Source organism: Arachis hypogaea, chromosome 12, assembly GCF_003086295.3.
Source record: "Arachis hypogaea cultivar Tifrunner chromosome 12, arahy.Tifrunner.gnm2.J5K5, whole genome shotgun sequence".
In the NCBI taxonomy this organism is placed as follows: Eukaryota; Viridiplantae; Streptophyta; class Magnoliopsida; order Fabales; family Fabaceae; genus Arachis; species Arachis hypogaea.
In genome coordinates this window covers 71,689,531-71,702,515 of record NC_092047.1, presented here as the reverse complement: position 1 = coordinate 71,702,515, position 12,985 = coordinate 71,689,531, and the positions used below count along the sequence as shown (strand labels likewise).

Genomic DNA, 12,985 nt, shown 5'->3' with positions numbered 1-12,985 from the left:
CGGTCAACTCCTCCAAGTCCATCTGGTTGGGTGAGCTCCTTATATCGTCGGTCACCCAGGCGTACGGGTCGTAGGCCGCGCCAGTTCCTGAAGACCGGGAAACGATGCGAGGCATACCTACATCGGGGTACCACTCCGTTAGACTATGAGGTCGGGAATCCACAGAAACCCAGAAACTACGCCTTTTCAAACTAAGATCATGGCCAAGAACAGTTAAAAACTACACCTATCACGCAAATCACCTAAAACCTACCCAGGAATGGTACCCCTCCCCTAGTTCATCTACCCCACCAATGGAAGGCCATTCAGCAAAAATAAACCAAAACATACAAACAGTAACTACCACAGCAGTGAGGCATAATACAAACATGGGGGGAGAAAGATCAAGAAATTACCTGAAATGGAGTACGAAATTGGAGTGTAAAAGAGAGGCACAAGTTAGCCCGAATAGAGAATCTTTGGATGTCAGGGAGAATAGAAGATGAAAATAGCAAAGTGAGAGGAAGAGAAAAGAAAAACTGTTTAAAAACCACCATGGTAAGCGCGAAAGAAGGCAAGGGCAAAATGGTCTTTGCGCGCAGGATTTTTTCAAATCATTACGAGCATTTAATGCTCAGCGCAAAGAACGAAGCGACGAACAAACGCCTCAGTAGACCAAGAGACACGTGCACCGGAGACGCATCTCTCCCACAGTCAGCCGACTCGACGACAACGCACGAGTAAGGAAATCACGCGTCACCGATCGTCCTCGCGACCATCACTGGCGCGTCGGGGGCACTGTTACGGCCCAGCCCAGGACTCCTGCGGGTCAACCCGACCCGAGCTCCACCCGGCCCGGCTACGCGCCCTTCAACCGACCCGGACACGCGTCCCATACAGCTCACACACAGTTATGGGACAGTGTCCCTGAAAATATGGGCCTGACCTCCAGAGGGGCCCAGGGCTGACATGTATATAAGAGGAAGAATGGCTCTTCCCTCGAGGTACGTCACATCCCTACACCACCCTCATTTCGCCTGCACATATTCTGACAAGAGCGTCGGAGTGTCTTTGCAGGTGGCACCCCCCCTCTCTCTCACACGACGTGCTCGGGACCTCCCCAGTCCAGACTGGAAGACCGTGACCAGACGAGCCCTTTCCTTCACTCCGAGTCCTGACCCGAACCGTCCGGTAACCGACCTACCGAACATATTGAATGTCGACTAGGTACATTGTATTAAATAACAAGGAATCACATATTCTCCAAATTTTCTGGTAGAGGCAATAAAATCGATACAAAAAGTTTCCCACGATCAGATGAAGGAAGTGTTTTTCACTTTTTCTTTTGGCGAGTCCCCGGGAATAACTGCCGATACAAAACTTCAAAAGAATATCCTCATACAAAAAAGAAATTAAATAAACTAAAAATGTTCTATTAACGATACAACATTACAGCTTAACCAAAATTCTGCAAAGGTGGTCACATATATCAAAATTTGAACCTGCACTACTCAAGTCAGAATCCAAAGAGAAAGGGGCATAATACTGCAGTTCTTGCCGATTATTGAGGCTCTCTATCATATTATGCCACCAAAAGGCATGATGGATATCCAAGGCCAGCATGGCTTCCAAGAGTAGCAGGCTTATAGTTCCCCAAGAAAGGGCATGCTCTCATCTTGCAATTGCAATTGCAGAGATGAAATGAAAATAAGGAAATAATTGACCAAAGCTCCTTCAACATTCATTCTTTCATCTCTGATTTATGATGCAGATCTTGCAAGGTTTCAGGTACTTCCTGCTCACATTGTTCAAGAATGCCGATGAGCTGTCCAGCTAGTTCTCCGTCTTCTGCTGTCAAGAAACTGTGCAGAACACCATTGACACTTTCGCGCGCCATCTTTGTCAAAATATGGATGTAAGTGTCAATGGATGGTACAAAACTAGGTAAGACTACAACATCATACCGCCCTATCTCTGCAGTGGAGAGATGCTCCAAATCTATTGCAGAAACCACTGGTCCTGATCTGCTGTTTGAATCCACTCTGTAATGATGAAACAGTGCATCATAAAAAGAAAAACACTTGTATAGCATCTTATATCATCATGAAAATGAAATTGTTCAAGAATCATTGGTTTAGACTTCAAGATTGTATTGTTAGTCAGTCCTTTATATCTTTCAAATGCAACATCATTTACTGTCAGATATGTAATTTGTCAAATACAGATTTTATATCCCTGCATCCAATAAGAATCTCATTCAAATCAAAGATGGACTCTGGTTAATTACTTAATTCTAAAAGGAACATGGTTAACTGTAAATGTTCAAATGGATTAAGAATATGATTGAAAGGTATTGAGGTTTAAGAAGTTCAAAAGTATCTTACAAAATTATCCTAAAGCAAAATTTCCCCTTTTTTCACCATTTATAAATATTATTCTACATCTCTCTCCTTCACTTTTTGCAATCATGTTACTTAGTTGGGGGTTATGGTTAAGAAACAAGAATTAATATTGCATAAGTTTCCTAAATTGGCACTTATTTAAGAAAATGGAGAGTGTATACTGTTAAACAATTGACATGAATCATCTCAGTTTCTATTAATATACCATGATAGCTCAGAATTCATATAACCTAAGTGCTAAGTGGGAAACTAGCAGGAAAGGCTTTATTCCCCTAAGTGTGATGAGAGGGGGTTGCAGAAATTCCATGATTTTAACAAGATTTTTAGCAATTTCTTTATTATCGAAGACAAATCATTAGACATCTAAAAAGTACACCATAGCAGAGAAACCTTTTGCTCTTTTAGTTAGCATCACAAGCAAATGACAGTGGAACATTAAAGACACTCTTTTTAGTAACATCTGTTCCTTTTTTTTAAAAAAACATGGATAGTCGATGAAACAAAAGTAGTGTCCCGGACTAGAGGAGAAAAGAACAAAAATACACGTGTTCTCTTCCTTCAAAGATTCAAAGGGATAAACCCTCTCCCTTTCAGTCTCCATGCAAACCCAAAGATCTTCAACTAGTCATTTTCGGCTTTCATGTGGAGGCTTTTGAAATTGAAATCCCATTTAAGATGTCAAATCAAAATACATGAAATTCATTCATATACCTATATCCTTCTAAGAGAAAATATTAAGTGGGTTATCCAAAATTATAGAAGGTATGTATAAGATATGTTTTAAGATCTTTTAACAACAAAAAATAAATAAATAAATTAAGAAGCATAGCTGAAACATTATACGAATTGCCCAAGTACAATTACAATTAATTAGTTCAATTCAGGACAAAAATTAACCAGAAAAATTGTAGCAAAGAAATAAAGGAATGGATATCCGAATATATCTAGGTAAGGAGCTAAAAGAAGAGCACTCCATACCCTCAAACGTATTCGGGGTTAGACACTTGATATTTGCCACCTTCTGAACTAAACGGTTATTGATTTCATGTCACCGTTTGGTTATTCCGGAGGCAAGATGTAAAAACAATATTTTCAAAAAGATTAAAAAGATCCTTGAACTTGAGAATAATGTGATTTTTAAATAGCACTTAACATCCAATAATTCTCTTCAAGGATTAATCTAATGATTTCCTCTAAACAAGATTCATGTATATGGTAGACTAGTAGGATATCCAAAACTAAACAAATGATGTCTACAACTTTTACACATTTCAACTCTCGATTGAATTTGTTTTGTGAGGTTAGTTTTCTTTTGAGCTAATTTTATGACCTGTTTGCTAATGGTACATTGGTACACATCATACAAAATTCTAGACCAAAATAAATAACAAGGAATGATTTGAACTGATAGCTAGGCTTGACACATAAGAATCAATTGGAATGGAAAAAGACCACGGATTTGAGAGTCTTGACCATTGTGTGACCTAGATACCACCGACATGCCGAAAAGCTTTCGGAGTTGGATACGCCGGCAACATATGGATGCGTGAGTCTACAACATCTCTAGCAATGTCGCTCTGTTTTTCCGTTATTTTCAAATGCAGATACGAGTCCAACACAGCTTCGACTTTGGTATATGTTCCTACTAATCTTGGGCTTTCATCTAGGAAAAGTAAGACTACAAAAAGGGGATTCTAGCATGTGGGATGTTAGAGTTGATGCCAACAGCCCTGATCTCAGTAAAGTTTAGTATTTGACATAGATGAACCAGATATAGAAACTGTGGTGTTTGCGGATGATGGGCATAGAGGAGAAGAAATTGATACATTTTCTGTTAACGGGACAGTGGGAGTGAATTAAAATTTAGGACAATAGACATTATTTTAACAATTGCAATATTCTAAGACTTTTTAATGCAGCTATATTTACTTTCATATTTACAATATGACATTACATTATTTTAATGTAGTATTTATGTTTTATTGTATAACATATCCTGGACGTGTTGTATCCACTAATTTTATAAATATAAAAAAAGCGTGTTGCGGTATCAATGCTTCCTAGGGTGTGACACCCGATGCCAACCAAAATAGACTTTAATTAGAATAATTAAGCAAAATAAACTAGCTAGATCAAGAGATAAAATAAAATAAAAACATGTTCTATGTCAATTTGTATGCCTCAGGTGAATGAGATGAACCCTGTATGGGCAAAGGGGTTTTCACATCTTCAAAGGTGGTGATGTAATAAACACGGCATGAAGACACAGATCTGGCATGTCAAGATGCCCTGACAGGCATGAGCACCTTTGAATATCCCACCTTAATAGTTACAAACCTATACTACATTTTTCTCTTAACCTTTATATTTTCTTAAGGATATCTTTGGAGTAGTGAAACTATTAGGAAACGCACTACAACAGGGCTCCTTTTCCAAATGGTGTGTGTGAAACAAAACTGCAGACCAAACTGTATATAGAAGCATTAATTAATAGATGCTTTACCTGTCATTAGAGCTTGCAGTATTAGAATCAAGTGAAATGCAACAACCCCTTCCTTTGAGAGTTTTTACCAACTTATTACACTTGATGTCTTTCCTTAAGATATATAGCATGTTTGAATTATGAGAACAGCTGCTCCGAAATTGATCAAGGGCTTCAGTGCTCTGCAAGAACAAAACACAATCTTATCCGTCTATGCAAATAAATATAACAAATGCTTAACCAATGGCAATAAATTTTCCTTGCTTTGTCTTTCCTTTTTCCCTTTTTTTTTTTTGTTTATATGGCAATAATTTATGTCCTCATAAAACAATCATCCTATGCTTATAAATTAAAAGAAATTGTGACCGTGTTTATAGTTTTAATAATAACATTATATTTCATTGGGTTAAAAACTTGAAATTAGTAACAAAGACTGTAGCACTTCTTGGAAAATTTAAGTAATACAATATTAGGAAATATATGAGTAAACAATATTTTACAAGCTAAGAAAACATTACAAATTACCCTTTTCTATAAAAATACCCAGAGTGCCCTTTAATTTATTTCAGTTAATAATGTCAAAGAAGATAATATTTACTACAGTAAAAAATGGGTAACTAAGTAGTAACTGCAATATATGAACTTAAACAATAGAATGTCCTACCCTAAGAAGCTTATCTTCATCTGATGTGCACACCCGGACAGACTGGATAATGCATGAACTTAGGCTGGTAATTGTATTACTGAGTGAGAGTCTACAGATTGACCCATTTAGAAGATGCCGAACCATTGGGATAGACATATGGTTAAAGGAATCATTGAAAACCAAAACACGAGGATCGCTGGAAATAAATGACTTGATGGATTTAATAGTATCAGCGAAACCAGCAGTACAAACAGTATTAAGCCCATCAACAACCTATTTCATACAGAAAAAGTAATAAAAGATGATAAATAGCATGAACTATGCACGAAAAGATACCTGAAATAGAACTATTTGTGATAAAATTAGTTCTTTTTGAGAAGAAACCCATTTTTGAATCCATGCTAATTTTCATACTAAAAAAATGACTGTAGTTTGCACACAAACAAAAAATGCAAGATTTGGCCTGGTAGAACAAAGCACGTGTATATATGAGCTTCTTGTAGACTTTCTATGTTAAATAGTAGGTCTTAGACTTTTAAGAATCCCAATATTGCAAGAGAGAATTAAGGAAGAGCATTGACAAAGCTTTGAAACCCTCTCCCCCTCAATTTGAATCCTCATACATCCTCCTCCCTCTGACCACCCCTTGCATGTTAACTCCTTGCTCCCCCAACAGTATTTCTTGTATCCACTTCACCAGCCAATATCACAACAATCCAACCCACCTCATTAACTGACTCAGCAACTCCATCATTTCAAGCTCCAGCAACCACAACAATCAATTGCATAAAAGACTAATGAATATTTTAAAAATAAAATGTTGTGCATAAAATTTGTACAGCCAGAAATATTTGACTTTTGGTCAAACATCAATTTTGTAAATATTTCTATATTATCATCATTCATGTGGTGTACATGTCTGAAAGTCTATTGGTACACACAGAAGGGCTATGTGAACCATTCACCTGAGTACCATAGAAATTACCATAGAGTGTGGCTTCATCCATTACAAACGTATAATGGTAAAATTCTCAAATCCATTGTGAGGTTTTCTTTTACATATTTTTTCCTTTTATTTTTTCAATTAATAAATTAACATTATTGACGTTTTTTTAAATACCCTATCAAAATGTAAATTTGCTTATTACTTTCTTTTGAACCATTATAAGTTCAAAATTACTCGTGCTGCAATAAATTTTTTAATCTTTATCATAATTAATAGGGACATATACTTTTTCAAATTCATTTATTTTTATATTAATATAGTTTTTAAATTCTCTAGGTTTCTAAATTTGACCATTAAACTGGTATGAAAACACCAAATAATAATAATAATAAAAAACGTCTTCTACAGTTGGATATTGAAAAGAAAAGCTACCAATATGGAGACATCAGATATGTCAATGGCCTTCAATGATAGAAGCTCCATTAATCTCTCTGGAGTAGAAACAAGAAACTCAGGTTCACAACTTTTCAACCTGTTTAAGACAGAACAAATAATTATAAGAAGCTGTTCAGATCAATAAGTGTGTGCATGCATAATTGCATATTAAAACATTCATGCAAATCACGATCCCAAAGGTGAAGTAACTCATTTTAACAACATTAATTACTAAAAGTAGACTAATAAGAACTTGCACTTGCTAACCCCTAAAGTAACCACCTTTCTATAAAGAGGATTCCTTACTATAGAGCTTCTTGTATCCAATCCATCCACTTTAAGCCTGGCTCATTCTGTAAGTACAACCTCTTTCTAGTTTGACAAACATATCTAGAGGTTCAAATCCCCATGCAAGTCAAACCCTTTATTGGACATTTATGTCAAATAGAATTAATACCATGACAGTTTTCCATGTGTTTGTGGAAGAGATTGTTAGCAATCGGTGGTAAGTAATTAATGGGCCTTAGTGCTTAGGAACAACTAGTCAGCTAATCAGATATCTCAAATAGGAAATAATACACATTTCTCTCTAGTTTTCTTGCATATTGTCAGACTGGGATCAAAGGACAATGTAACACATTAGTTAGTGTCCTGTTGGAAAAGAAGTTTAATACTGTTTCCGATTGAAAATGAGATTCATTAATAAGAGAGAACAGAATACAAAATGAGAGGATAAAGTAGACAGATAGAAACAAAAGAAGATGCACTCCCAAGAGAATGAGCAATGTAAACATAAGAATTTTTTTTATACAAAAATTTAAACATACAAATTATAAGCACTACATACAAATTGAAAGCGCTTCCACATATAGGATAGATTGACTTAAAGCTGTTTGCACTTTATTTCAGAGTGTGATTTCTATCCAACATGTTGAGCTTCTTTTATTTTAAACCCTTTTTTGAAGATATGTCAAGATATAAAAAGCATAACCTCATTGATGAATTTTGCTTTTGATAATCCATTTTTGTATTAAGATAATCTCTTGTCCACTATGTCTTTTGTGTTCTTCCTCTATTCATAGTATAATTTGTTTCTAAAAGAACTTGAAGTTAAACGCACTTTATCCAAGAAAAATAAAGAGAATGATCAGAGCCAAAATTTACATATGCAATCTCAACATTGTGCCTTAAGTATCACACAAATCAATATCTATACGATGAAAAACCAAAGTGGAAGTTCCAACACGTACCCTTGAATTTGATGATCTAAGGTAGCACCTGAATGAATACTCACAGTATGTATTCCTAGTGATTTCAAAGGCTTGCACACTGTTCTGACCTGCATATCAATTTCAATTTTCAGAGTCCAAGTAATCACCAATCAAGTCAAATGGCAAAATGCATATTAATAGAAACAAGTTGCGAAATTGCCATTCCCTTTTTATCACATAGCACATACTGGAGAGGAGACATCATGTATTTTCTTATGTAATAGGGTGTGTTCGATCAGCTCCAACAGCCAAGTCTCTAGTTGTATAAGCACCAGCCTATTTAAAGTAGGTTCTTCTCTATTAGCTTCAGACGAAATGAACTATAGTTAGTACTAATCTCTAGGTACTTAGTAGGCTATCAGATCTCAATGTAGTTACTCTAATTAATATGCTCTACGTCTACATCCAAGTCCTTAGCTTGTGACAGAAGTTGCTCAGCCTATTTATAAACATGATACATCTATTGCGTAACCATTCATGCATTAATTCTACAAGGTTCTCAGATTCAATATTTCTTCCCTTGAACTCTGTTTATCTCTCTCTTCTTTGATAACTTTCAATATTTTCTTTCAATTTCTTGCTCCCAAACAAAGCTCTAAGCACACAAAAGAGGCCCACATCATGAACTACAGACAGCAGTGACTCTTGCAAGCATTCATACGAAGTGTATCAGTCTCTTCCATTATATTGATAAGAAAAAATTAGAGCGAAGGATAAAGGGATAAGAAAAGGATGAAGAACCTCCTGAACACGTATCATATATTCTTTTCTTTTGTTAGAAAAACAAAAATATTATTACAAAATAAAATAGTACAGAGAGGATAACATATCCTCACCAAAAAGAAAGAAAATAAAGCATAAAACTACTGCAAGATTGAGCCATGTAACAAAGCGTCGAAATTTCTCTACATATCTAGTTATCTACAAAGAAACATATCTTGAGAAACCATTTGCAAAACACCACACTTAGAAGGTATAATATTGGCATAGTTTTAGCTAGATTTTGAGTCTCAAAGCCGACAAACTTTGGCGTACAACAACTCACACAGACCCTTTGAGCCAAGCCAAATGTCTCCCAAAGTGTAAAACAAGCTTGATCCATACATAATTTACAGCCAAACAATGCCCAAAAAAGAAAAAGAATCAAACAGACAACAATGTGGATTATGAAACTACTACAACAGAATACACGTATGAGGAGAAAAAAATAGCAAAAAAAAAAAAAAAAAAAATCAAAGGACAACTTTTTGCACCGCACCCTTATCATTATGCTATTGAGGACAAGCATCCAAACAAAATGAGAACAACTTTGAATTTATAAACAAATTTGTCTCAAAGAAAAGTGTAACTCACGTTGTAGGCATACTCAAGAATTCAAAGTATGACTTAGAAGAAACCAACCTAGATGATTCAAGAGACCCAATCTTTTTCATCATAAGCAGAAAGATGAGGAGAATAAAGTTTTAAGTGTTTAATGAAATTCAGTGACCAAATCCTTTCTATCATAATGTTTACACACAATCTCAAATATAGTTAAAATTAAGCCATTTTAAAATATCTGAACACAATTCAAACTTCCAGTATTTCAAAAAATATCATTTAAAGATAGCCTGAAAAGTTCCATAACTCAATCTCCCTTTTGAAAATATGTGAGGGACAAGAAGTTGGTGGGAGCATGAATTAATTTACTAACCTTTTACTGGATGAAAAGGGGACCAACATTGAAATTGTAAGCATGAGCAAGGAAGTTTATCTGACCTGTAAAGCTTTTTCTTGGGAAGGTACAAGGAATAAAAGGAAAGGACTGGCAAAAGATAAGCCTTGCTTCTCTTTTCTCACAAATGTATCAGCTACACCAGAAACAATCCATGCAACTTGCTCAGTAGTGGCAGAGATTCCACTGGTTTCTATCAGATCTTTCCCTGTAGAATAACACTTTAGAAACTCTAATCCCCATGTGTCAACAGACAAAATGTTATCCTCTCCATCAGAATAGGCATCACCATGGTGCAATGCATTTTCAATTGAACTTAGACACAAAAAGACAAACTTAGAAGGCAACTCTGACAATTCACATTTTCGTTGTTGCACACCACCACAACGGTCAGCCATGTCGGTCACCTCAATGACAGGCTGATTTTCCACTTGCAAACAAATTGATTTCTTAGAAATATTCCCACCAAATGTGTTTTCCCTTTTAGTTGCACTCTCCTCTCTATGGGGAACCTTTTCTTTTGTGGTGAGTTTTTTCTTTCCAGGAGCTTTTCTTTTAAATTTCTCTTTCCCATGATGATCATTGAATGGATCATCAGGAGAAGGCAGACTAAAGCACATTCCCTGAAATACCAAGGAACAAAAGTCATTTCCACAAGTCTTTTACACAAGAATTCACAGTAGCTATGATTTTAATATGGTCATATCACAAGGTTAAGTTTACTTCATTCTAGGAGAAAGACACATCATGGGACATGTGAAAATTCGCCAAAAAAGAGGTGGGTGAAGGTTTATGCAAGTTGAAAATAGGATAGATGTGAAGAATCACACTGAAGATTTAGTGTTTGACTGTAAAAAAAAAAGGAAAAGAATTTTCAATAAAACATAAGGCTTTGTCAGAATTTGTTAATAACATATATATATTGCAATAAGAGCACCAATGCTTTCTGGGTGTGTCTTCAACAAAGAACAAAGAGCATGCAACTGCTACAAATTAATTGATTTCAACCAGAAACAATAGTTATATCATCTACTAATTAAAGTTTTCCTTTAGAATGAGAGTTAATAAGAATCAAACTCCATTTCCACTACAATTGCATTGACTGATTTTTGTTATCATGCTAGCACGCATTTCTATCATTCTATGTATACAATTCAATTCTATGGCTCTATATTAAATTCTCTAAAACATCGAAATGCCCTGTCTAAGGTAACTTCTTATTTGTTCTAAATTCACCATAGAAACCAATAAATAAATAATAAAAATAAAAGCCTAAAATGCGATCAAGTACTTCCAGAATGATGGTAATGCGAGAGTGAAGTATACAGGATGAAACGACAAAGTCATAAAACTATGGATTCAACTTGACAGCGGAACTAAAGAAATGAAAAATAAATGAATAAAGTAAAACCTTACAAGAAAATGAAAGTAACAAAGGGAAAATAAGAGAAGAAAAGGTAGAGAGTTTTTAAGGGATTTGTTTTAGGTACCTGGCACATGCGGCGTTTACCGGCCTTGCGGCGCTTCTTGGCGGCAATAGCAGCAGCTGCCTTGGCAGAGACAGTGGAAGAGTCATTCTTTCTTCTGAGCTTTTTGCATATGGCTTTGTTCTTCTTCCTTCTCACAGCATCATCACCTTTTGCCATTGCTAGTTGCTACAGTAAACTGGCTTGTAGGAAGATGACTTGGTTCTCTGTTTGGTTCGAACGAGAGAGATTACTATTAGGGTTGGAACGTTAAAGACATCCAATGGCATCGTCTGAACCCTATAAAACAAACAATTTAAAATTATCCAAATTGGGAAACACATCCGATGGAGGTTTAGGGAGTATTAGAGATATAATCATTAATATTACCTTTTTTTTATAAGCTAAAGCTTTTGGGATGAGTGGTATCATGACATAATATTATAGCGCTAGATCAGAAAGGTCAAGAATTTGATCGGAAGATGTTTATTATCACACTCAAATGGTTATTCTAGATAGTATAGGGGATATTCATTTTGTAACTCAATAGCCATTCTACACATTGTACAAATAGTCATTGTCTCCCTAGTGGGATCCTTTAAAATTTGTACAAGATACAAAAACACGGTGTATATAATACGAAATATAAAAATTTGTTTTAAATAAATTATAATAATATTTTAATATTTTATTGATATTAAAATATAAATTAAATTTTTTATTATTTTTAATTATATAAAATAATTAAAATATTTTTTATTTTAATAATTAATATTATATATTATTTCTAAATTTATTTTAAAAATACATGTTAAAAATAAAATTAGACATGCTAATACGAAATGGTATTTAAGTGTATCCAAACGTATTCAGAGAAGATTTTTTATTTTTTATTAAGATAAGTTTTGGATACAGAAGATACACGTGTCAAACGAGTGTTAATGAGTGTCATATCTAAAATATACCCAACACACAGACACGACAAATCAGAAAGCTTGTCTGCAGGAGGGCAGAGTTGATTCAAAAATTGATAAAACGAGAAAGACCTATCTAAAAGGACCTATAGAGTGCAAAGTCAGGATGATAGCCTCTTCCGATATTTGTGGTAGTTGGATTGTTAGAGTAGTTGAACTTAAACACTATCATGAACTAAACTACACTAACTTGAGGTTGTTGAGGAGAAATAAGGTTATTTCTATGCAGGTAAAAAAGATTTTGTCAACTTGATTTTCAAGGTGGCGAGTGTTTAAAACATTTCAAAAGCTGCTTCATCACTCCGACGGGCTTATTAACCTTAGTTTTTGGGAGAAAGATATGGGAAATTTCATTGATTTGGATAGAAGGTCAATTGGGAAAGGAGGCGATGGTAAAGTTAAGCCCCAATTTGATCCCTGAGATTGGCGAGTTGCACTGATTTGGCCCCTGACTTTTCAATTGCTACAATTTAGTTCTCCAAATTCAAAAAAGTGCACCAATATATTCCCTCCTCAACGCCGTTAGTGAGATAGCTCAAGTATTTCCATGTTGGACATATTAAAACAATGTTATACACGTTTTGACGCTAAAAGAGCACTAAATGATGTCATTTCAGAGTTTGAACAATATTAAAAGGGAGGAGTATAACGTTTTAATATTGTTCAAACC

At 35.2% G+C, this 12,985-nt stretch overlaps 1 protein-coding gene and 1 non-coding gene across 3 annotated transcripts; both read right to left on the bottom strand.

Moving 5' to 3' along the window:
- Positions 1-1,238: 1,238 nt before the first annotated feature.
- Positions 1,239-11,633, bottom strand: LOC112727516 (DEAD-box ATP-dependent RNA helicase 5). 2 transcript variants are annotated; one of them, XM_025777286.2, is made up of 7 exons: positions 11,366-11,632; positions 9,920-10,498; positions 8,141-8,229; positions 6,888-6,987; positions 5,528-5,782; positions 4,885-5,045; positions 1,239-2,021 (listed from the first exon to the last, which is right to left on the bottom strand). In XM_025777286.2, exons 1-7 carry the CDS (start codon positions 11,519-11,521, stop codon positions 1,721-1,723), a joined length of 1,641 nt encoding a protein of 546 aa, XP_025633071.1. In that variant the 5' UTR covers positions 11,522-11,632; the 3' UTR covers positions 1,239-1,720. The 2 variants fall into 2 exon arrangements, with proteins under 2 accessions (XP_025633071.1, XP_025633072.1); XM_025777287.2 differs by lacking the exon at positions 5,528-5,782 and having other exon boundaries at positions 11,366-11,633.
- LOC112731780 (small nucleolar RNA snoR138) lies at positions 3,310-3,456 on the bottom strand. The gene has a single exon (XR_003167540.1). It is a non-coding gene; the product is annotated as a small nucleolar RNA snoR138 (small nucleolar RNA).
- Positions 11,634-12,985: the final 1,352 nt, after the last annotated feature.

Excerpts from the sequence above, each read along its gene's own strand:
- LOC112727516 (XM_025777286.2), bottom strand. The coding sequence starts at position 11,521 with ATGGCAAAAGGTGATGATGCTGTGAGAAGGAAGAAGAACAAAGCCATA. Across the intron at positions 5,046-5,527 it reads ATGAAGATAAGCTTCTTAGG|AGCACTGAAGCCCTTGATCA; the intron begins GTAGGACATTCT and ends TTGTTCTTGCAG. Across the intron at positions 2,022-4,884 it reads ACTGCAAGCTCTAATGACAG|AGTGGATTCAAACAGCAGAT; the intron begins GTAAAGCATCTA and ends TCATCATTACAG.